This window comes from Mastigoproctus giganteus, chromosome 4 (assembly GCF_048544385.1).
Source record: "Mastigoproctus giganteus isolate SK-2022 chromosome 4, ASM4854438v1, whole genome shotgun sequence".
NCBI classification, from domain to species: domain Eukaryota; kingdom Metazoa; phylum Arthropoda; class Arachnida; order Uropygi; family Thelyphonidae; genus Mastigoproctus; species Mastigoproctus giganteus.
This window is the reverse complement of record NC_143578.1, coordinates 63410578-63435992: the sequence shown is the minus strand read 5'-3', so window position 1 is coordinate 63435992 and position 25415 is coordinate 63410578. Positions and strand designations below refer to the sequence as shown.

Sequence of the window (25415 nt, the reverse complement as noted above, 5' to 3'; positions counted from 1 at the left end):
CCCACTTAAAATGCATGCACTTTCTCCTGCTTTATTCTGATGGAGAAACGTTGATTCAAGATTATTCCTTGTAACTATCCTCGCATCCTTTCCCCAAGAGAGAGATTTAAACATAAGAAAGCGCTGCCCACATTCCTGGCACGAATATCCAGCTTGCATCAACAATGATATAAGCGTGAATAGCGAGGCCTGTCATAGAGTGTGAGTCTAAAAGTAATGGCAGACAAGTTGATCTCTTTCTCCGGTTTACATGACTGGCTGCCGTTTCTATCAGCTGACAAAAACCACTTGTTCCGTAGTAAGACAGCTCAGCTCTCTACCAACGCGTCTTGTCACCGCTTACCACGTTGGTACGGTGACGGTTCCGTTGCAGATAACCCTTCTCTCTCTCACATCCTTTTTATCACCTGGATTTAGTGACTTCTATGGTCCCTGATCCCTATAAGTATGGTACTTTCCATCTTTAACGAAATAAACAGAAAAAACAACTTCCTGTTGTATTTTTGACTTAGTCAAGGACAATACATAATACCGAAACCGTTTACTAGATGACTATTTCCATTCTTGCACCAAAGTAACAATCTGTAGAGTGTTGTTAGTTTTTAGGAGCATCGGCGACTTGGACCATATTTGTCCGCTGTTTTACGTTTGTAGAAGTGTGTTCATGGGCCGATTTTCATGTCCTGCGGGATGAAAAACCGGAGTAACTCGCTGGGAACCCTCCTCCTGAGGCTAATTATTGCTTCGAGTGAGAAGACATTTACAAATTCTTCCAGTTATCGACGGGATTCGAGCCCAAAACTCTCTGAACTAGTGACAAGTGAAGAAACCATTATATTACTACAGAAGACCTATAGCAGCATTCTGTAAATTGTCTGTATTCTATGGTCGTTTTACTGGAGATGAATAATCCATTTTCTAGGAGGAGGAAAACCATGTAATCCTCACAGCCGCGATATATAGCATTAGCATTAGCATTAGCATTAGTAGAGGCATTTGATGCAAGAAAGCAAGCTTATGCAGCATCAGCCAAAAAAAAAAAAAAAAAAACCACTTCCACTTCACCCCTCTGTTCGTTCAAAATACCTGTCCAGCTGAGCCTTAAACTTATTTAGGCTATCAACCTCCACCACAAGGGATGGAAGTCTGTTCCACCAACCAACCACTCGCTGGCTAAAGGCTATAAAATCAAAATTTGTTCCATCTTTAAGGGATTCAATCTCCGTCCTTTTTCGCACAACACAGAAGAATCATAACCCCCTGCGCCGTTCGCAAATGCGACATGACGAGCAATACTGACATGATTCATCCCCTTATTTAACACTCGTGGGGTAGCACAGTGTATATAATCACCGTCCTCCCCACATTGGGCTATAAAGACCTGAATACGAGTCCCATCGATGACGTGAGGAATTTTTATGGGCCTTTTTCGCAACGTGGCTGACAGTACGGTTCCTCCCTCCAGAAACCCTGTTTTTTCGTGCAGCAGACAGCAAAACGTTATATACAGTGCAATATGGCCTCAGTTGCTGATGCGCCTAAAATCCTACAATTAACCAGCCTTCTTATTTAAACTTTTAAAAGATTATTTTTTTATCGAAATACTTTATAGGAAATGCTTTCGATACTGGCGAAATCAGACTAATTTAATAATTAAAATGTAGTTTAAGGTGACCAGGCATATGAGGAATTTCTTTATGTTTTTTAATTTCCTTAAAAAGTTCTTTATGAAAAACTTTTAATTCTTTAGGCCAACATGAATTATAACTTCGACACGTTGAAGACAGGCGTATTATGCATATATGCTAAGGTGCCTAAGATGTTTGAGTTCTGTTAATTGCACTAATTATGTATATATTTATTTTATTGTAATAAATGCAAATTTATTTATACAGTCGAGGTGAATTTTTTGGTATAAACCGTTATCGTAGAAAGGGTAAGAGCAAAAGGGTTGCTACTCTTGTGCAGGGGGTTAATAATTTAACACGCAATGCAACTCGCCATTTAAAAAAAAAGAAGGCTCTGGAAAGCATCAGGTGATCGATGCGTTTCATGATTATACTGATTTGTATAAAGCATTAGGGGGACTACAAAAAACGCTATACGTGATAAACCATTTCGGAAGTGCTGTAAGGAAATTTCGCTCTATTCTTATAAAGTTTCAGTCGCTATCTCATTGAAGCTTTTGCGTACTATGAATTTGGAGCATCGATCAAACTCTTTCTTTTTTCGTCATATATTAAACAAGTAAATGCGCAAAAAATATTTTACAGCAAAATGTTCAAAACAGAACTGCCGTGATTAAAAAAAAAATGCAAAAATAATTTTTTTATAATCATAAACGAAGCTAGAAGTCACAAAAGTTAAGGTGATCAGCAGACACTTCATCAGGTGTATAACTTTCTTTCTCAAAACAAGAGGAAGTGTTTCTTTTTTTTTTTTTTCTTTTACAAGAATCGAGCGCCATGAAAACACATATGCAAGCATGTATAATAGGTTTCTTTTTCCAATAATCTCACTGAAAGGTTTTAAAAACATTTTAGAAGTTAAAAAATAAGTATTTTGCATATACAACTAATTAAAATAAAGCTTATGGTTAGTTATTTTTCGGAAATTCTGGTTTCCTATCTATATGGGTTCAATTGCCGTTCTTGACTGGAGGAATTTATAATAGTATTTTTTCAATCGATGGCGTACTTAATCTATTCCGAATTTATTTTTCGATTCGCACAATATGCAAATTGGCCTCTATGCATACACATTTACAGATAAATACGGGTATGAGCGACAAGCTCCAGTACCGTTAAAATAATAATTTAATTTTGACAAACTACGCACAGTTTATCAAAAACTAATAGCTAGACTCAGTTCTTTTCTGCTTGCAAAATTAAAAGTTTAGGCACACAAAAGATTCATTTAGGAATCCGTGTTACTGTTCTATGCGTTAAACACCACATAACTCAAATAATAAAATTAAATTCTCATTCTGTAGGCAATGTTTTAATCGAAGAAAGTAACATAGTCTGCTAGAAGGCACAATTATAGCCGAGTCGTCAAGTAAAAGTGATTTGCCACGTTCGTCTTGGAATCCAGTACGGTAATGCAATATTCTTGTAAACTCCTCTGACCCCTTATTGTCAGAATATAAACAGAAACTACTTATTCCTGAAATCAATTCTGTAAATGGCCTCATTCATTGGCCAATGAATGAGGCCATTTAGACAAAGAATAGTTGATAAGAGATTCTAAATTACATATCCTTGACCAATTAGACAGCAGTGTGATTTTTAATTAAAGATTACAACCATTACTAGAAAAACATTTTTTATTAACGCACGCATTATTTCATGCAGTTTTTGTCGCTGTTTAATGAATAGGCTAATCTATAATATAATATCGATTAATATAAAATTACAAATAGTTTATTTTAAAAATTCGTACCTTATTCGTTTCATTATGACTGTCTGACTTAGGATTGGGAGAGAGGGGACCGTTCCAGGTAGGGTTAGGGTGGTGGTGTTGATGATTTGGGGAAGAGTTGGTTCCTGCGTAGCCAGGGTTGTGGGACGTGGAAGTTGTCCTGGTACTTTCTACTAGGCTCTGTGATCTGGGATTCGGATTATGGCTGGAACTAGATAGACCTAAAAAAAAAAAAGGAAGTCGAGTATCATAACCGGTACAAAGATCAAACAGAAAAAAATGTTTAACCAAGAAATGACACCTCACTGAAGTCTTAATTTCTGTTTAAGAAAACCACTTTTAATTAAGATTCATTCGTATATTGCAGATGTACTCTCAGTTGTGGGACATTCTGAATAATTATTTTAAACGTTATCGAATTCTATAATTCGGTGACCCTCCACTCCCGGTTTCCACAGTTTAAAAACATCCGGAAATCATTGCTGGTATCATGGAACTACTGTTCGATGTTTTTCTAGTTCAACCTAACCCACAGCTGGTTGCATAAATTGAACTGCACAAAATGACAACCACCTTGTTATTTAGACAGAACCTCACGCATCATTATAAAATTTTTCCTCTTTGTATGCAGTGGAAAAATATTGTGAATTCGCGAGTGTGGTTGTTAAATTCTGCATCAGCTCAATTTTCGAAAACTGGGCAAAATATTCAAGGTTCATATTTGAATGTTATACTTCGGCTTCTTGCACAATCAACCGGCAACTATAAAACCGAAGTTTTTCTTTATCTCTTACTAATATATCATTCCTTGCAAAATGATCTTATTTTTCCTCCAAAAACTCGAAGAGAAATAACAAAAGCGAGGTCTTTGACGCATGAACGAGCAATCAAAGTTGCCTCCGTTTCCGTGTCTTATTTATTAACTCTTGCAATGCTTCTTTCAAGAAAATTATTAAATTTTGTCAAACGTTTAGAATTTTCAATAGGTATTATTTCTTAAAACTCTCGAATTTGTTTTTCTGAGTCAAAAGTGCAATTGTAATAGGGCGAGTATTATTTTTTAACTCTACCATAAAAGTTTGAGTTGGATAAGTACACAGCAGTTGAAACTCATTTTGTACCCAACATTTCTAACACCTCAGACTACATCTACAGCTTCCCAAGTAAACTGACAAAAATGCAAACGTATTTATGATCAGAAGCGTTTACCAAATGAAGATTCGTACTCAGAATTAAACTATAAAGCGTTATATATTACTCCAATTGAGAGAATTTAGGATTAAATGTGTTTGGAAAATGATTCCTTCGTGTACCAAATTTTCAATTGAAAGCAAATCAAAATGACGTGTATATGAGCTTGCTAAATTAACCGTACACATTGCTTGCGGAACTCCAGCATTCTCATTTGCACTTGATACGCCAGCACCTGCGTCAAATTTCTTGAGACTTCTGTAGCTCATTTTCTTATTTCACTTTTTGAAGTTTTCATCAGCGCCAAACTTATTAATACAGAGATGGAAAACGAAGAATGGCTTACCATTTTCCGGTTCGATTGGAGACTGTAGTAAGTCATCTGTATCGTGGTCGTGACGGTTACTTCTTTCTCGTCCATAATGCCCGCCTCGCGAAGACGTTCCCGAAGAATGATGGTGGTGGTGGTGCTGCTGCTGCTGTTGAGAGTCGGATGTACGATGACCTCCACTCATGCTGCGAGTTGATCCGACATGTCCGCCGTCACTACCACTGCTGTCGCCTCTCCCCCTCACCCCTAATTTTGGACTTCGTTGATGCTGATGGGTTGAACTACGGGGGTCAAGCATGTTGAAGTCACTAGAAACAATAGAAACGAAGAGTTGTTTGGAACTAATAGGCAACTAACGTGAAATTAAGCGCCATCCACGGTAAGCAAAAAGTAGAAACCTTCACTCTATGAATTTCCAACTTCACGGACCTGTTTCATAAGTTAATTTAAACTAGCTTTTCAGTTAATCTTTTTAAGATAAAATCGTAACTCTCTCACCTCCCGATTTCCAAAGTGGAAGTGTTGTGCCCTCATGGGTAGCACAGCGGAATGTGTGAGGAACCTTTTTTTACTCCTTGGTAGAAATACCAAGGTTTTTCTTCCCAGAAACTGGGGTTTTTCATCCAGAAAAAAATAAGCAAATGGACTGGAGAAGACACGCAATGTGCAGACACAATATATTGACGCCACATGTCAGGAAGCAACGGCCGCTGATCTTACTCTGAGTGTCAGACAGTCCTTGATGGTAATCTCAAGGATTGGTGTACTACCAAAAGAAATATTGTATTTAGCAAAGTTTTGAGATTTCCCAAGATTTGTTTGTTTGAGCAAACATATCGTGAGAAAGTGGAATGTTGATAGTGGAAGAGGATTACTAGGGGCGGCTTATTGCTGATCGGGTGGTAGGGAGTATCTCAGCAAATGAAGAAGTTCAGTCTTTGTTTTAGTGACATAGTACAAGGAGAAAATAATAAAAACAGAAATCAGATTGGTTTTTGCGAGTGGAAAATGTTTTGTTTTTTAAAAACGACGTGAGCGGAAGATTATTTTGTTGTTGTTAAGCGTACGCCCTGAGCTGGGAGTAAAAGAGTAGTCTGAAAACGGACGAACAGACAGCAGAAAATATCGGACTAATGTCTGAGGTTGTAACTGTCAGTACTGGATAACTAGTAAGTTTACTGCCCTTATGGTCTGAGAGCGGTTCCATGTTAATCTGTTTTAAGTGCGTTCCAACACCAGTATGGCGGGGAGCAAATTGAAGCAAAGGGAAATAACACAACCAAATATCTGGTAAAGCAATCGAAAGTGTGTCAAAAATTAATAAATTTATAATTATGGGAAAAACCTATTTATTTAATATAATATATAGGCACCGGTATACAGACACTTGAACATTATCTTGAAGAAGGTTCCACTGTTGCATCTTTAGCCTAAAAGTTTTTCCTTATTTTTGGTTAAAACAAGATCTCTGATAAGATCATTTGATTTATTTTGCGTAATTATGTGCGGCCCTACGGAGGGAAAATTGGAAATAAAATCAGGATCTGTTGATGTGGAGGGTTCAAGTGATTTATCTCAGCTATCACCTGACTCTTCATCAGATTCTAAAACGTATTCAACTGGTGACTCACGAACAGGAATCCTTCTCCTTCTCCCCACGAAGAAGGATTCCTGGTGACTCACGAACAGGAATCTTTCTCCATGGGGTACCGGTCGAATAGCAGATGGTGCATTCGGATAGCTTAAGGTCCACCTTTTCTTCTTGGAAATCCCCTGCTGAAGAGCCAAATTTCCCCAAAAAGCAAGAAAAATGCGCTGAAAGTGACATCTATATATGCTATCAAAACTAATAATCCATTTGAACTGTCATATGCACAGTTCAATTGGGTTTAGCTGTTAACCAGTGTAATTTATGTTTGTTGTTCCCCTGAAGAAGTCACCACGAAACCTGTCTAATTATTGTAGTACGAATTTTCGTAACACCAACCCATTTCTACATGTCTGATTCTGGTCTTCTCTTTTTTTATCTTGATATAACTTGATATATCTTGAGGAGTTATATCAAGATTTAAATCTTGATATAACTCCTCCCCAGCTATTAATACTATAACTTATAATTTTTAATTTATTTTCCATGTATCTCTTTTAATTTCAATGTATTATTATTATTTCTGTTTTTGTATCGCACATTATTTCCCATTCCTTCATCTATAGATTATTATAAATGCTTACATTTTTACTTTCTTTAAACGTTCTTCAATTATCTCCTTTCTCTTACTTTATTTCGTATTCCTTCCTGTAGCACTGGCATCTTATACACCCACCTATCATCTCCTCTTATTTATCTTTTATTTCGCCCACAGAATCAGGCCCTGTTGCAACTCAAAGTGCCTAATAAATAATGGATTCTAAACTGACCTATACGACTCACCAGTAAGCTCTATTGAATGTAAAAGAAACAGAGTAAAAAGAGAAATTTTGTACCTACTTACCTGCGAATTACAATTTCTACTTCATCTCCAGAAGAAGCAATAATTTTCTGGACATCTTCGTAGGTTTTTCCCGTTAAAAGTATCCCGTTCCACTCTAGTACTTGGTCCCCTGGAAGAAATGAAATTACACCATCAATATATTATTACAACGTTAGGTGCTTTGCAATACTTTGACTGAATTGGCTCGCTTAAAAAGAGGAAAGATATTATTTAATTCATAGTAGTAAACTTGCTGTATTTTGTAATAACAGGCGGTGGTCTGGTGATGATATTACCATGGCCACTTGGCATGTCATAGCTCATAACAATCTGACATGTACGTAGAGGTGAGTTAATCATTATTGACTGAGAATGTTTTGGATGCTTTTTAAATTATAATCAACATTGCATTCAAAATGAAATCAAATGATTAATTATTGACATACGTATATATATGCAAAGAGTTTTAGTAAGATAAGGGATTCTATAAGATTCCTTTATCTTACTAAAATCTCACGGTGTGCTGAGAAGAAACCCATGCTCTTGTCCTCTCCATCTGACGCAGTTGTCCAGAAGTCCTAGAATGCAGTGCACTTATAAACAAATAATAATTTATGCTTAACAATAAATATATATTTTTTTGAAATTTTAAATAAGATTTCAAATTCGTACTCACCTTCTTTAACTTCTCCTAAAGTCTCCACCACACCACCAGGGTAGATTCTTGCCACATAAGCCCCTATCATCCCATTGCTCCCCGGAATTTCTTTTCCCCCTACAACTTTCATTCCAAGTCCATTACCTACAAATAAAGAGAATCGTATTCAAGTTAAGATGGCCCTTCTTAAATTAACAGTTTGGAGAGGAATGAACAATTGGACTTTTGATTAAAGTTTTACAGATAAACTTTAATATAAATATTAACAGCTTTTTAGAAAAATGCAAGAAAAAATATTCAGTATGCAGCTGATTGCGTTTCTTTTTCCAGTGAAGCAATATTTGTTTTAGTAAGATTAATAATAAAAGAGCACTACAATAACAACTAATAAGATGCTTACCGCTAACAGACCGATCTTTAGGATCACGCGTTAGAAGAATTCTTTTTACTGGGAACTCATACTTGTGTGACGTCTTTGGGACGACCGAGTTCTATAGAGGGAATAAAAATTGTACTACAGTTAGCGCCCAGAAGGTTTATTAAACGAGGTTGATGAAGAAGAAAGCAATCTTCATATCAATTGTACAGCAGAAAAATTTAATTTATAATAATTTATAAGAAGAAAAATATTAGTAGACATTTATTTTTTGCTTAGCATTATTTGTCCAGTTATTAATAATTACGGATGCCATTATTAAACATTAGAAAATTAACGTCGCACTTCCAAAGAATAATAAACCGGAGATATTAATTTTTAATGATATTCGGTAAATCGAAATGCACTGATGATAATAATGAGGCGAGACAGCAGCAGATGGGAGTGCCATGATCCTCCTCTGATTCTCTCATAGTACGAGAATGCCAAACCCAGCAAGTAAGCCATTACTTTATCCATCATGCTGTAATTATCCGCATAATATCGCTTCAATATAAGTGAGATGAAGTCTGAAGCATCTGTCAACAGACTTCATCTGTGATGAAGTCCACTGACAGATGCAAACATGGAGACAAAAGTCTTTAAATGTAGTGGCATCAGATGAATTTAACTTACTTAAAATTGAAAGTACTGACTCCAACGACTGTTGCCAAATTCTCGTTCTTTAATTGCTACTGGAAATATCAGAAATTCAAAAAAAAAGGAAAGTCTGTCCAAAGCAAAGTACTTAGTAATTAAATATTTAAAAATACTGTGAAGCTACCGATATAGTTTTTGAAAGTATCTATTCACTGATATTTTGTTAAATTTTTCTTAGTTAATTTATGCTAAAACAAAATTTTCAGAATACTTTTCTAACCGAGGTTAAAATAGGAAAATAAATTCATCTAGTTTCCCTTTTTCCCTTCTGTTGGCGCCGACCGGGCTAGCCGAGTGGGTAAAGTACCTGCCCGGCAACCCAAAGGTCGCGGGTTCGATTCCCGCCTCGGGCTTGGATCAAAGTACTGCAAAAACCTTGGGAGGTGCAATATGGCCACAGAAGCCGATGCGCCAACAACTACCAAATCAATCCAATCCTTCTGTTGGCTCTTTTAGTCTGCCCCTGTAAAAGTATCTCCACCGTCGCGCAGTGCATCATTACACGTCTTTACTGAAATGAAGGTTATACTCTGAAAACGCGTAACATGGGATAACTTTTGAACAGTTCTTTAAATTACTGAATGGTTACTACTCAGTAATTTCAAACAGCAGTAAAATAGTAAAATTTTAAAATAAACCATTTAAAATTACATAAAATATGTAGTAAAGTATCCACTTTTAAACTTATTGAAATCAAGACTAATTAATCTGTCCCATCAAGAACGTGGTATACAGTTATCAAAACTGGTTTTCAAAAGCGTTTTCATTTAAATAACTTCAAGTAAACTTAAGTGAAAGACAGCACAATACATTGCTTGGAGTCGAACAATTTAATTCTGTCACGTATCCAAATCTTAATAAAATGGCTGTTTTAGAAAAAGGAATCGGCAGTCAGTGGGAATCACCACCAGCCATTGTCTTCAGTAATATCTTTTTAGTGCTTTCTCTCTTTCTCTTTGGTACTTTTGGACTTTGCCAGAGCAGTCAGCTGTTTGTAATGCTCAAGCAATTGCGTAAAACCAGAACACTTTCCAAGGTTTCCTCAAGTATAATATCCCTGGAGTAAGTGGAGTTCGATTTTCAACGAAATCCGTTGGCTACGAAGAAGAAAAAGGCGATTTTCTTTTGCTCTAAGATAAATGGGCAACTCTTTTTACTCTTAAAGCTGAATACACACGGCCAAGGCTGTTTTTAAGAAGGAAATCATTTTGCGCAGTGATTTCCATTCTATAGCCGTAGAAGTGATAAGAGTCAAAAGGTCTGTGGACGTTTGAAATCTCGTTAAGTATTTCAGGGCCTCTCGTGCAAATTGAATGCAGTCAGAAACATTTACCAACTGAAAAAGAGCAATAATCAGCCGAATGACGCCAATTCCCAGTAAATTAAATCATCCAGTGTGACAGTATCATTTAGATTATGACGTCATATTGACGATGTCATGTTCAATGTGTGGGCGATTATAATTTCTATGACTGTAGAAAAATAATCATTTTATATCGAAATAGATTGTTGTGAGAAGATCCTTAATTAACGTTTCAATATTACTAAGCTGTTTACTAAGCAATTCTTCAATTAATACTTAAGTAATATTTGATTATTGTTTCCTTGTTAATTCATAGTAGTAGGGAAGAGGAGAGAGAGAGAGAGAGAGAGAGAGAGAGAGAGAGAGAGAGAGAGAGAGAGAGAGAGAGAGAGAGAGAGAGAGAGAGAGAGAGAGATTCTGAAACAAAAAATGTTTGATATACTCTCTCTGTATCATATATACATTTATTGCGACAATTTGTTTCTTTTGAGATATTGGCAATTATTGAAAAGAATGACTTCCACCTTAGCATCTGTTAAACAACTAATTAATTATTAATTTATCTCATCTTAATATTTTTAATTAATTTATTTTCTTTTATTTCTTTGGCTCACCTTATGCGATGCTACATACGGATACTATTTGAGAAATTTCATTTACATAACAAGAACAAAGAACTATCAGCAGCTTGAATAAGATAGAACTATTTAGTATTTATTAATTATTTTTATTTATTTTAGTTTAGTTTTTATTTGTCACTGTGGAAAAGTCCTTAATTTTCTCGGTTGATTGAATGGAAATAAATACAGGATGTCCACAAACCTTTACAAAACTAAACTGTTATGGTGTAAATAGGGTGCATGATACAAACCTGAAACAACTTCTGTTTGATAGAGGTATCTTCAAGGATTTTATTAACCACCCGGGATACGCGGTCTGCACTGGATGGCATCATAATTGCAAAACAACTCTAATCACGGAGGAATTTATCAACCTCGAGAAAATAACTGCCTCTTGCGCGATGAGTTTTAGCAAAGTGTACGGTCCTTTATTCCTTGGAGAAGCTACCTTCAAAGATATTATGCATCTGGACGGGATTTGCTTATGTCTCAACTGCAGGATGACAATGATGGCGACTTGATTTTTACAAAACGACGGAGCTCTATTACATTACCAAATGAAGTTCGTGCACATTTGAACACTGTTTCCTGGGAACTGGATTGGAAGAAGAGGACCGATTTTGTTGCCGCCACGATACACTGATCTGAGTGCTTTACATTTTACTCTCTGGGGATTCATGAAAGACCAGATGCCACATATGTGAGGGGCTGTTATGGAACTTAAACAGTGCATTTGTGAAGTAATCGCCGCGTTGAAAGGGATGCGTTGTACCGAATATGGCAGAATTTGGATTATAAATGGAACATCTGCAGAGTAACTGCAGATGTTCTACTTATATTCAGTGTCCCACACTGAATACTCCTGGTTAAAACTTGACGGTATCCTTTACCACATAGCCGAATTTTCAGGTTCGTATCATGATATGGTGTCCAATAACATTTTTGTTTCGTAAAAGGGATTTTTGGACACCATATTTATTTAATAACATCACGTCCTTTTGTCATACTGTGGAATGTTCACAGACCTCTAAGCATTTGCTCACCATCCAATCTTGGCGGTCTCAGGAAATCACACAAGCATTCCAGAAGAAGCAGGTCTTGCATAAAGTGAAAGCGTTCAAGTAGCCCAATTAACATAACTAAATATTAACAGGAAAGGCGCAATTAATTTAAAAAGAGTAATTGGCCATTAGTAACCATCTGGAATGGACGGTCTGAAAAGGCCGACCATGCTATGGGAAATCCCTTTGTAACAATATCATAACTTCGATTATGAGCAGCTGGATGGATGGACTTCATTACCATGTTTTCTGGCTTACACCATCCTGAATAACCTTCATGTTCTTCCTCAACGCATTACCTCCCTACAGCCCCTCTCAACACAACCAGGATTACACGGTAAGGGTCCTTAAAAGCAGTAAGTGCACTTCTGCTAGCTGCTACCTCCCGTGTGGACGGGATACTTCATTATTAAATGTTTGAGCCAATTCATTCTGGATGTGCTTGCATTGATCTTCAGCTCTGTCTCATGGGTAACAGCCAAAAGTAAGCTATCAACACAACGACCATAGCAAAAGCATAGTTGCGCTGGAGTTAATTCAATTTCCGAATCTGATTAAAGAATTGTCATCACAGCCGAAATGATCCTAACGTATGGATTTTCTTCACTTGAGTATCACTCCAACTCGCCTACGGTCCTCCCCGACTCTTTTGGCACGAAACTACAGACTGGTACTTTCCAACAGATACCTACCTACCTACCTGCTGAAATTCAGCAATTGGACTGCGACCTCTACGAATTCACTGCGAAAACTAGGTACAGGATGTCCATTCTCTATGAAGACACAGAATGCTAAAAGACCCTCTTCTGCTGGTGACAACGTCTTAGTCTAGATCCAAACCCCTGTCACACCGTATCTGTTAGTTCTTGTGTTCAGTGATCCTAGAAATCGTAGCCCTCCCGAGTGTCTGGAATTGTTCTCTGAGAGCCTTCAATCACTCATATATCGGGATCCTCATCAATTTCGATGCACGTATTATCACAACTGAAATAAATACTACCAGATACTGCTGTGATTTGATTTTCCTGTTAGAACAGGAACAGTAATCCAAGACTCTTTCCCTTCCGAACTATTAGGAAATTATCCTCCAAACAGTCAACCGTTTATAAGGATCACAATCGAGAAAAATGTATAACTAACATTAGACTACCATATCTCATTCAAATACCAGTTTATCTACAATTCTAATGTTGATAATTGTACAGCGAATTCTTAAAAAAAAGAGATACTCAGTCTGAACAAAATACCACGACACTTGACTGTAGTTCAACGTTATGTGAAATACCATTCACAGAGCGCCAATGTATGTTCAGCTGTCATTGCAAAATCTTACATTTATATCGAGTAGAAATATTCTGCGCACTTCATATTACAGTATATAATTTTTATTCTATCTAGAATTCCGATGTTTATAATACTTTTAAAATTAAATTCTTTGTCCATTCTTACGCATTTGATTTAATTAACGTTCCTCTACACAGGCACCCTCTGGATAATATTCCTCATAACTAAAGTAAAAGATTTTCCTTCAATATTTCACATACGTTAAGATTTTTTCACACAAACTAATTTTCATAATAATAGCAAAGATATATATACAGTAACCAGTAAAGACATATAGTGGCTAAAAGAGGTTATTACCAAATTTGATATCTCACTATGGTTTCTTCAGATGGGGAGGAGTTGGATGTGTTGTCTCATCAGTCAATACTCCACGAAGGTTGTTCCACTTAGTCGTTAAAACATACCAATCTCCGATCGAAATAATACCTTAGATACTTGATCAATGACGTGAGCTTCCCTGTACCTTTTGAATACACAAACAGATATATCGTGCAGACAAATCCTTCACATCACCACACACCAAAACTCCGGAACAGAATAAAAAGGATCTCCTTTGTTCACGTTTAGATTTATATTGGCACTGAATAAGAAAGTGGAGAGTTAGTTGATGAAAATCTGTAAAGAATTTACGCCTCTTTTTGATGACACTGAAAAAAATCGTTAACAATGGAATCCTCTGCCCCTGTGGATAGTGTGCCTGAATCTTATGGCTAAAGTACAAACATCAGTAAATATTAACTCTAGTACCACATTTCCTCCTAATTGAGAACGACATCTAGTGGCAGACACTCATGACAGCAAATGTCTTCTGCAGTACGTGGTTCTGACACTTGTACCAATAAACATCGAGGGAATGTCTTTGTAATATAAGAAGTTGTTTCGCCCTACTATTGACTAATGTGCTACTGAACAGGACTGACTCGTATCAAGTAATCCTGTGTGCGCGTGTGAGAGTGTTTGTGTGTGTGTGTGGCGACTAAGGCAGCAGAAGACAGAAACCAGAGGCGAAAGCGTACTGTGAACTCACAAGGTGGTCCTCTTTGACTTTTCAAGTAAGGTTCGTGATAGCCGAGACTGAACACTGTAAAAAACAAAGTTCTGTATACTTAGAAGGCAAAAACAAACAAGAGATTGGTCAGAGAGTTTAAAGGTAGAAGATCATGCAGAAATTCAGGTGATTAAGAAAGATTAAACAAGAATATTAATTAAGCAGCTTCTAGGAAAAAAAAAAAATAACAGGAATTACCAATACTTACAAAGTATTAAAATAGTTTATGACGTCAACAAAAATTATCACGTCGCTTTATCTCCTCCCGATCATCACACGTTGAAATAAATTGCTAAAACAAGCACAAGTTGTTAACTACTCATTGCTCACTCTTCAATCCTTGTTTAGACTCCATCGTGACTTTTCAAAAAGCATTTTAAGTTCTTCGATACAACAGAACTGTAAAATTTAATACCCACTCCCTTTTTGAGCCTAAAAAATTCGACTATCCGGTTCATTGTAGATTTATCATTGACTGTTTCGCACTTCAGACTTCATCATGATGTAAAATGTAATCTGAATTGCACGCAACATTATCTAATTATACAGATGGTGTCTCATAACTTGGCAATGCAGTATATATTTATAGAATTCTTAATTTAAGAATTTTACCTGTCAATTCACTGCTACTCTTCTTTGTCAAATTTGTTTAATACTTTTGAACAGAAAAATATTATCTGGAAGCTGCTTAATTAAAATCATCAGTAGTGATCCGATTAACAAATTACGTACCGCTGTTATTAAATTCAACGTGTTAGTATTAACTATTCACAAACTAATGACCGCGGAATTGAACCATCCCCTGAAGACCTGCTTGTGGGCAAGTAGAATTTATAACGTTATGGTAAAAATCAGTTTTAATCGGAGAAAATAAATTTTTCTTGTCACACACTGTACATTTAGCTCAAACTCCACATGCGGGTATTTAAGGATGCTGTTTTTGAAAAGCTCTTGTTACTAATCTTTCTTTGAATGAAATAATAAATACAGGACTGCAAAGATTAATTTATTAATAGAATTCTAAATGTAAAATGCATCAGTTATTCATTAGTGACATTATCTTTTTTATTTTTGCTCCCAACGTCACTGTCGCTTGACTCCAACTTTTAAACCATGCGTTAATCGGATTACTACTTAAGAAAATTTCAAGAAAAGACAAAAGGTTTATAGTTAGAGACAGATATACAGTACAGTACAGATAGTTGTAAATAATAAAGTATGATAGAAACAGGTGGACAGAAAAACGAGTTAAATAGTTTAAAATTATAGATTAAATAGTTTTAAAGAAAATAATTACAAAGTTTATAAGAAGGGTAGATAGGAAGAGGAGGTGATCATATGGAGGAAGCTTGAAAAGAATAATAAGGCATGCAGAAAGAGATAAAAGCTTGTTTAAGCCAGCTGTTTAAGGCATTGCAGCAAAATGTCGAAATTGGAGTTTAATGCCGAACAAAAATATTTGCATGATTTCATATTTTAGTTATAGCTCCTGCAAAAAAAAAAGACATTCTGAGGAACAAGTTATCCATACACTGTTTGGTTATAGTTTGATTTTGTGACGTCATCTCCCACGTCAATATCGATAATTGGAATTAGCAAGGAAGTGACGTCATACAGTTCAATCTAAATGCATGGAGTCAATCATGGAGATTGACATAACGCTTTAGCATCATGCAAATCAATCAAAGATTACTGTCAATTGTAGTAATAGTTGGATTTCCATGGTCTTTTTGAAAACAACTCTACTGGAGAAATACTGCTTCATTCATGCTTGCGTCTGTTCCAGCATCTGTTCATGCATGCTTAAGCACTATTAATGTGCTACTTCGTTAGAGAAAATTATTATATAATTATCCTTAGCGCATTGATTTTCGTTCAGTTAAACGTGTTAGTTGGAATTCTGCCCGCAGCTAAGCAAATCTGATGGAAATCTTTGCCCGGTTGTTTTTATTAGAACTAATTAATTAGCTAATGTTGGAAGGAAACCTTTTTCAAACACCAAAACGTGCCACTTTGGCAGTATTATTCCTGAAAACAATGTTTCGTGATTAGCAACAACTTTAAAAATGTAGTTTAGGATTTCAAATCTTCCGCAAATATATCATTATGGTATTTCTCTTAGGCATTGGACTACCAATCAGTGTTTTAGTGTTTGCAGAGCACCACGATGTACAACATTCTTCCAGTTTCTATAGTCTTCTGTGTATCCAATGACTTTGCAAGAAGATGGAGTTTATAATGTCTGAAACAATTTTAAAAATTCATTATTTGCGAACAAGTGTCATAGCTTTTTTTACAAACAAGACAAACTTTAGTTTTCATGGAAACGCATGCACCTAAATTGAATCCGTTGGATTCAATGTCACCTTTACAAAACGCAAAAGGAATTCTTTTTCTATAAATTCATTTTTTTTTAATATTTATGTTAAGATCGATTCGGTATTGAGAAAAAAGCTGTGTCGTTCTATTTATATTACAATAATGATTATCTCTTTGCTGGCGTCATTTTCCACAGTTAAAATATTTTGTGGATTTCCACAGGACCGGTACCTCCTTGAAGAAGTAGTCACCGTTGTTCCACCTAAACTTTAATTAAATTTGAGAAAGACATTACGTGGAGGACTGCCAAACAGGAAAGCTTAATAAAAGTCAGTTTATCACGTGAAGAATTTAATTAAGTTTACTCGTATGAAAAGGGCAAATTGGTATAATTAGACCCAAACAGTCCCAGTTATTTAGTTATTGAGACTGTTTTGGTCTAATTGTACCCAATTTATCCTTTTCATACCAATAAACTAATTAAGTACTTAACGGGGTAAAGTATCTCTTATTAAACTTTACTTTCTTATTATTTCTCTTTAGTGAGTGTCTTTATCTGCCTTTTGGTTTGGGGTTTGGTGCAATGGGTGAGTTCTAAGCGGGTTTTCGGGTAGCATTTGTGTCATATTCTACCAGAGGTATTGGAGCGCTGTTCGTTCTTTGGGTGATTGAAGACCCTTGCTTGTTTTTCATTTACACTCTTTAGAAAGTATTTTTTGTTTAATAGGCAAGTAGTGAATTATTAGCTTGCGAATTATTACCTTCTTCCGAATTCCCAGACCTTTTGACACGACAGCTTGCCACTTATGAATTTTTAAAGTTGTTTCAGACTTTATAACCATCTGTATATTCTAATAAATCTTTCAGATTTAACAAATTCCTTCATTTGAATGGGCTGCTAATTTGAAAACATTTTTATAAGTAGCCTATTCATTCGCTCTCTGAATTATAAGCGTGTCTGATACATTTTTCCTTCTCTTTATTGGGACTTTGATATTTTTAGATTAATACGATGTTCTCTGGCAGCTGACATTTTTAAAATTTACCGCAGAAAATAAACCGCTATTTATAAAATTAAGAGCAAACTATTGTAGCAGCAATTAAACGAGTCTGCAGAATCATTTTACACGCCCCCAGTTATGAAGTCTTTGCTTGATTCGTAGCATTCTGCAATGAGCGCGTTAGCATATTTTATAATGCGCAAAACATTCAGCAATCGAGCAGACAAAAATAGCGAATTAACGAAACGAATATGCGCAAATGAATGCAGACTCCAACAAACTAGAGCAGCCTATTTACAAATATATTCTAAGATTATTTTAAAAGTATCTTAAAAAAGAGATAAGTAGCAAATTGTCTGCGTACGTTCTTACTTGTGCTTTTCTCGTCTGCCGCAAGGAGGCGCTTTCTCCGAGGGGATCATTAGGATGACCAGGCCTATCGTTATCCAGGTAATCTCTGTACACTGATTGTCCTAAACGAACAAGAACAAAACATTTTAATTTATTGTGTTTATTAAAGGAGATTTTGATATACGGTTATTTATTTTATTTATATTTTAGCTTTACATTTATTATTTACACGATCCTATAAAAAGAGTTGACCTACGTATATATATTTGAGGTCTCTAAAGTCACAGGAGTCCACTAACACACAAAAAGAACGTCTGAAGTCGAGAAATGCCATATATATCGATCATCTGTTGGGGACCTTGTGTGCTACTTAAACGTACTCTTGGAAAGAGAAATAATCCCTCTAGAACCACAATTTGCAGTCACGATAACCCATCAACACTCCCCAGGAGGCATCTTCACATTTCTATGGCAACCTGAAGAACTAGACTCTTGAATGCTATCTGCCTGAGATCTTTTGAGGCATTATCACGTCCACCGACCAGTGCAGGAGGCGTTTATGATTCCCTGACAGTTTATGAGCGCAATAAACGTGGTCGAACCCACAGTTCGCTGCTGGAATTTGCTTTTCAACCTTAGAATTTGGTGGACATTGTGTGATCGTAAAGAACTGTAGTGTAGACGTTCAAAGTATTAAGGCTCTGTCTAATCAAACTGCCCGCATGTTCCAAATCACCTGGATTGTAGCATTTGGTATTCGACACTGGAGTTTTTAATGCAACAGGAATATTACTTGGTGAATATTCCCATCTCCCTCCCGAGAACAATGATTATTGCTTCTCTGCTGAGAGCATCGATAAAAAATATTAATGCATATACAGTATAAACTTGTCAAATTTAATTACGATTGCTTGAGCGAGACTTTGCTGAAAGTAGAATAAGTAAAGTACCAATAAACTCCAAATAATATTGGAGTGATGCAAATTTATTGTGTAGACTGTAAGCATGATTATGCTTGTGTAATATTTCTTATGCATGCATGCAAATTTAGCATTAGTCACCTGAGCTTATTTCGTTTCCAATTTTTATAGTTAAAACCTGAAAGTTCATCCCTCATCCTACTGGCACTGCATATCTAATCAGTTTCCATCTTTGAAATTGCTAGCGATCTCAAACTTTTAGACGCCATGTCCTCAGGCTGTTTCATATTTTACATGAAATATATTGGCAAATGGAAAATAGCTATAAAATTATAAATAAAATAACCACAACGTCCTGGGCGAAACACTTCTCCTGCGACAGAAACGATGAATATCTCTCGATCAATTCAGCAAATCTTTCCCTTCTCACAACAGAATCATGCTCACGAGAAGCCGATGTTAGGAAGCGCAAATATTGAACAGTCAGCTGGGTCATGCTCAGTGGATGACGTCAGAAGACTCTTTTGTGTGTTTTTTCATACGCTCACCAAGTGCATGTACTTGAAAGACAAGCACTGCTTCTTATTGCAACTTTTAATTGCAGAACGCGTATTCTAAAGTTGAACTATGTCAAGGAAATCGCGATTTGAGATTTATTCCATTTGGAAAAGGTGCCCTTGTGCAACAGTTATGGGGCATCGTCGTTCTTCCAGAAAAACAATGTCCCATCTAGCGCACCAATAAAAATGTTGTAACTTCGTCTTCTTCCAGAAGTTTTCTGCCTAAAAACTTTTAGTATTCGATAAAGAGTCAAACCGTCCATAGAATACGTGTAATTTACAGTTATGCTGACACCTGTAGTCTTATAGTGGGAAGGAAAACAACAGGAGATTCAAAGTCACTCGCCAAGCCTTCACTTCCACAGTCAGTAAGGAATGGTAAGCCAAGTGAGTGACCTTAAACAGCCTCTTCTGCTGATGTCATTAGCATGAGAGGTTGCCATATCCCATAATGAAACGAGGTTTCCAATATTTTGGTCAATATATATCTATAATCTGCTGCTGCTGCTGCGTGTCTGTCAATCAATAAATCAGCCGACTCACTTCCCCTTCCATTATTTATATGTCGATCGATACTTCCGTATTACGTCACACCTGACATCACGTTTGACGTCAGAAAACATTAGTCTTACTGATTATATTCTTCGTCTGTCAAGTAAACGTGTTGCGATGAGTGCAAAAGGCCAGCTATTACAGAGACCGATGCGTTCAAACTGGATTCGTGAAACCATAATACGAATTCTAGCTGTTTATTTGAGAAAATTTAATTAGCCAACTCTTCTGCGTTATCTTTGTGTACTCTGTTGGCTTGTTGTTATTAGATTATTGCTGGCAGTCTCTTTGAAACTGTTCCATCTAATTGGACTTTCTCCTGTATACACGGGAGGCTACTCTTAACTTTCGTTACTGCTTTGTTTCTCAATCTTGCGCTTCTTTCTGCTTGTTTACAACTTTCGTACGATGTATGAAGTAATGCCACGAGGGAATTAAACAATGAACGCCTCCTGTGTATCCTTGTTTGGTTATATTTCCTCTCTTAAGATAAAATACCATCTTCCCATTTCGCTCCTCCTCTAAAAGAGTACACTAGGATAAACAGAGAGATCACTACATAAGCATATTAATAGTGTGAGCTCTCAGGGGGAGGGGGTTCTGGTGATGGTTTATACTTGTAATGAAGTAACATATAAAATGAAATACATATAATCTACTAGGCTTTTTGGTGTTTGGCTACAAGAAGTCAGAAGTAGAAAATAAAGAAAAACAGAAAACAACTTAAAGTGGAAGGTTGTGGAGGGGAGTCAGCTTTGTCTAGAAACGAGGGCAGAGGGGAAGTGACACGTGGCTAAGTTATACAAGCTAGCGCTATAAAATATACAAGCGAATTAGAATAATTCATTTATATTTAATTTTTAATGCGACATTTTCCCCACAAGAGGAAACGAATAGGATTCATTTTCTGTTTTATTGTGTTTATGTGTGAATTATTAAATAAAATGTACAATTTCAGCCCTCGAATTTCTGAGGGTTGTTCGATAAAGAGTGACCGTAATTTTTCATAAACAACCGTACTGCTTGCTATTTATAACAGTACGGTTGTTCATGATTCATTGCTGAGCTGCATCACATATGACTCATATGTGATGCACTTTGGTTTGGCCTTAAATTCTCCAGCTCATTCATGAACAATGAGTTCATGATTGAGCTGGGGAACTGCATCACATAGCCATTGCGCAGTTGACTCGTGCGCAGCATGGTGTGATCTTGTCGATTGGACAATTTTATATTTGTTCAGTTTCGCCTACGTAACAATGGATGTGACACCCGAGGAACAGTATGCTGCTCTCAGATTTTGTTTCCTTCTCAAGAAAACATCAGCTGAAGTTTATGAAACGTTAAAAGAATCTAGGCTTTCATATAGCGCAGCTTGAATGTAGTTTAGAATGTTTAAAGATGTACTTGATTCAATTACAGTTCTAAGCTCCAACCACTGCTGTCACCACAGAAACCATAAACACTGCTTCTGTAATCGTGAGAGAAGATCATTGTATAACAGTAGGGCAACTGGAAAAGATTTTGAGAATATCAGTAAGAAGCAGAACGATATTCTCCTTGACTATTTCCATATGACACGTATTTGTGCACGCTGGGTTGCAAGACTACTCACACCTGAGCAACAGCAAGTTAGTTCGCATGGTGGTTGTCAGGAGCTGCAACGGATGATCACTGAAGTTGGTGAAGTTCTGCAGGAGGTGATAACAGCGGATCAGACATGCCTCCATCATTTCGACCCAGATAGTAAGCAACAAAGCTCTGTTTGGAAGTCTACGTCATCGCCAACACCAAAAAAATTGTGGCTTCTTTTTTTGACATTCAAGGAATGGTTTATTAGCACGTTGTGCCATCACACTTTGCGGGATCACATCCATCGCAAACGACCACTATTGCCTGCAGGTGAGTGGATGCTGGATCACGACAATGAGAGACTTCACATTGCTCATAATTAATGTCAAATTTGTTATTTGATAAATGGGGGCTACTTTGGAAAGGACCATGAAATTATGGATGATTAATAAAGGTATGTTGTGAAAATAAATATGATGATTCTTTATTGAACAGCCCTCGTAGATTCAAGGCCTTGGCGTTCGGTATTATAAATACTTACAAAAATTTAATATATTTTGGAAATGGCTGCTAATTCTATGTGACTCCCATAATTAATGTCAATGATTTAGGCTGACAATTATTGGTCAAAAAATTAGGAACCTGTTTTATTTGAGGTCAACGGAAAATGGAACGTATAGTATGCAAATGTAAGTTGTCACATGGTAATCACAAATTCCTCGTTAGTAGACAAATACTGTACACTTTCCCGGGGTTTGTTAGTCGATTCGGTCATGGGGGAAGACAGGTAATCTTTCCTATTTTGAGAAAGGTGTTTTTGTAGGAGCACATTTAGCAGGAGCCACAACTGAGAAAACAAAGAAATCCTCGGTTGAGGGTCGAAAGCAACCATCTTATAAGTATATTGGATGTCTCATGGCATTGTATGCGGTAAAATTCAAAAATAAACGTAGGTTATTCTTTGGAAAAACCAATATTATGCACCCCACTAATAAATGCTCTACTGCTACATTGAAACCGTCTTCTGCCACTTGTCTGAAAATATCTCACTCCATATACGATGGCATCGTGTGCTCTGTGGCCATAGTTATCTCGATACACACGATTGGCTAATGGATAACCCTCTAAGAATCTAATAGATTACCTCTAAGAATCTTTTTCCTGAATAGCGGGATTGATTTCAATTGACTAAAGCAGTACGTATTCATAAAAATAATTATCTTTTGTAAATTTATCGTGACTCAAAGAATGTATTAACTACAATAACGTAAAGTGACTCACCTGCTCTAGATCGGCCGTGCTGGCTGACTATTGGGGAACTACCCAAGTCTTCTAACAGCTTACGAGATCGGGTGGGCATGTCAGGCAACAAGGGCATGGCCGGAGTAGGGTCTAGTTCGGTTGGCGTCTCTGTGTCGGTGGTCATAGGAGAAAAATCCGAAAGTGGATCGAAGGCCGCTCCGGGTACACTCAAAATCCCCTCTGTGGGTGTTCCACTTTCTGATGGAAAGGTGGATGCAATTCTTGCGATGCTTTTATCCTCAGCCGTGTTATCAGGAAATTGTTGAGAGGGACTAGAGGGATCGAACCACAATTTTGCTATTCCTGGAACTGTGAAGTCGTACCTATCGTGGAAATGTTTATTTTAAATTTGTGCAAGTTCAGGATACTTTTATTAGTTTTCTTTTTTTTTTTAATATTTTATTTTCCCGGACATCAATCTATTTAACTTCTTCATTATCTTGCAGAAAACATTTTAATAGATATATGACGTCATAAAAACGTCACTTTGTTATCCTGAGATTGTTCTATAAGACCGCGGGAACTCGTTTAATTTAACGGTTCCTCATCCATTAATCAAAAACTTCATATACAACGCAAGTGCCTTTCTGCTTCATTGCCTTTAGCTGTTTTTGAAAGCGTGTCTAAGTATAAATAATATCCATTTAAATTATCTTTTTTGCCAGCAGAGATGATCAAAATATTAAAATTCTCCATCCAGTTGCGTTACGTGTAATGAATATTAATGGCTTGTTAAGGGCAACTATTTGTAACATGTGAAATGAGTGTAAATTAAACTGGGACACAGCAGTGTAATCCTCCATCTTTATTATTATTATTATTACCTTGTATAACGAGATTTAACAAAGGCTTACAAAATAAATTCTTGAAATACATTGAGTCAACAACGAAGCAGTTAAAACGAGGCACATATGAGAACCTCCAGAAGTTTGATGCAATGGGGGATTTAATAAATTGGTTGTTAAAGCGCGGGTTCCAACAAAATATAGCCTCAAGCTGTTTATTGATATCATTAAAGCAGTAGGGAAGTTTTTAACTTATATTTCATCTTATATTTAAAGAAATCAATTGCCTTTATTTTATTTCTGAAAATTAAATGTGTTAGTTCCAGGATATCCATTCCAGGATATCTAAAGGCTATCCTGGAATGGATACCTCCAGGAGAAGAGGAAGACCTAGGAGGACATGGATGGATGGAGCACGGGAGTGCATGACAGCCCGAGGTTTAACTGACCAAGGCACCTTGAACCGCACTTTATGACGGGAAAAAATTCGTACCAAAAAAATGGAATCGCTCCTGTTGAAGCAGGTTGGTTTGCCTCCTACCGAAAATTAAAATTTTCCCAATAGTGTTGGAAATCTTCATCGATTATTGAAGCAAGTTTTTTCCAAAATGCCAAAACAGATAATTAAAAAAAAACATTGTAGACACCAACGAGTTAATTGTGTTCTTTTTGTTGTCTGTCTCATAAAAAGATCTAAAAATCTTAATACGAGAAAGAAAAACGTTCTTCCTTGAGCGTACAAGAAATCCTGGTTTGTGAACAACTGGTAAAGACACTAAGCCTTTAATTCTCGCGTGTGTTTCATTAATTCTTGCAACTTTTCAATTAAAGAGCTTTTAAATAATCCAACTATACTGTAAGAAAATCTAATTAAAGCTTAGGTTTAAATCTAATCAGCGTCTCTTCTAATCCACTTTGTCCTTTTCAAAATGCTCCAACTGTTTAATCCCCTTTGATTCATTAGATGCACTATTTGTCTTTTGTATCGAGAGTTGCACTTCCAAGACGAAACTTTCCATTTAATTTAAGGCTTACTTGGACCCAGATGTGATTCCACTTACTCTCATCCCACCAAGAGCTAAATACAACCTCTTTCAGTCAGCAAATATGCTTCATATCGATCAATTGCTTGACAGTCAGCCGGAACTTTGCGCTGTCTCAGCAATAGTGTACGCAGTTATGTCAAAAAAAGTAAGTTTACCAGTTGAGTTCTTGACAGGTGTTCAGTTGTAGTATTTAACTTGGAAGTTTAAGTTTTTAAAATTTTTAAACGATGCAAATAGTGCGGGGAGAAATGGCAAAGTTATCTTAAGAAGCGATTTTTTCCTTTGATATGAATAGCGAGGTTTATTCGTAGGTTTTCAATAGTTATGCAATCCCTGTTTTTATACCAATCTATTTTTCAAGCCGTGTGAAGATCCTAATCCATGTTTAGATGGAACAAGCTGACCTAACCCGACGTACCTTCCTTTGGACGAGATTTAAAGATGGAACATCTTTAAATCTCGTCCAAAGATGGAACATCTTTAAA

General features: G+C 36.5%; 1 protein-coding gene across 10 annotated transcripts in view; it reads right to left on the bottom strand.

Annotated features, from left to right (window-relative positions):
• The window catches only part of LOC150086788 (uncharacterized), a 181134-nt gene that overhangs the window by 26412 nt on the left and 129307 nt on the right, over positions 1-25415 (bottom strand). For all 10 annotated transcript variants that reach the window (XR_016546898.1, XR_016546896.1, XR_016546897.1 and 7 more), the window contains 7 exons: positions 23079-23422; positions 18215-18315; positions 8472-8562; positions 8090-8215; positions 7435-7543; positions 4958-5250; positions 3442-3641 (listed from right to left, as the gene is read on the bottom strand). Coding sequence is in view for 7 of the 10 variants with exons in the window: in XM_090372752.1 (XP_090228878.1) it covers positions 3442-3641; positions 4958-5250; positions 7435-7543; positions 8090-8215; positions 8472-8562; positions 18215-18315; positions 23079-23422 (1264 nt within the window). In the remaining 3 variants the exon portion in view is untranslated. The remainder of the gene's footprint in view (positions 1-3441; positions 3642-4957; positions 5251-7434; positions 7544-8089; positions 8216-8471; positions 8563-18214; positions 18316-23078; positions 23423-25415) is intronic.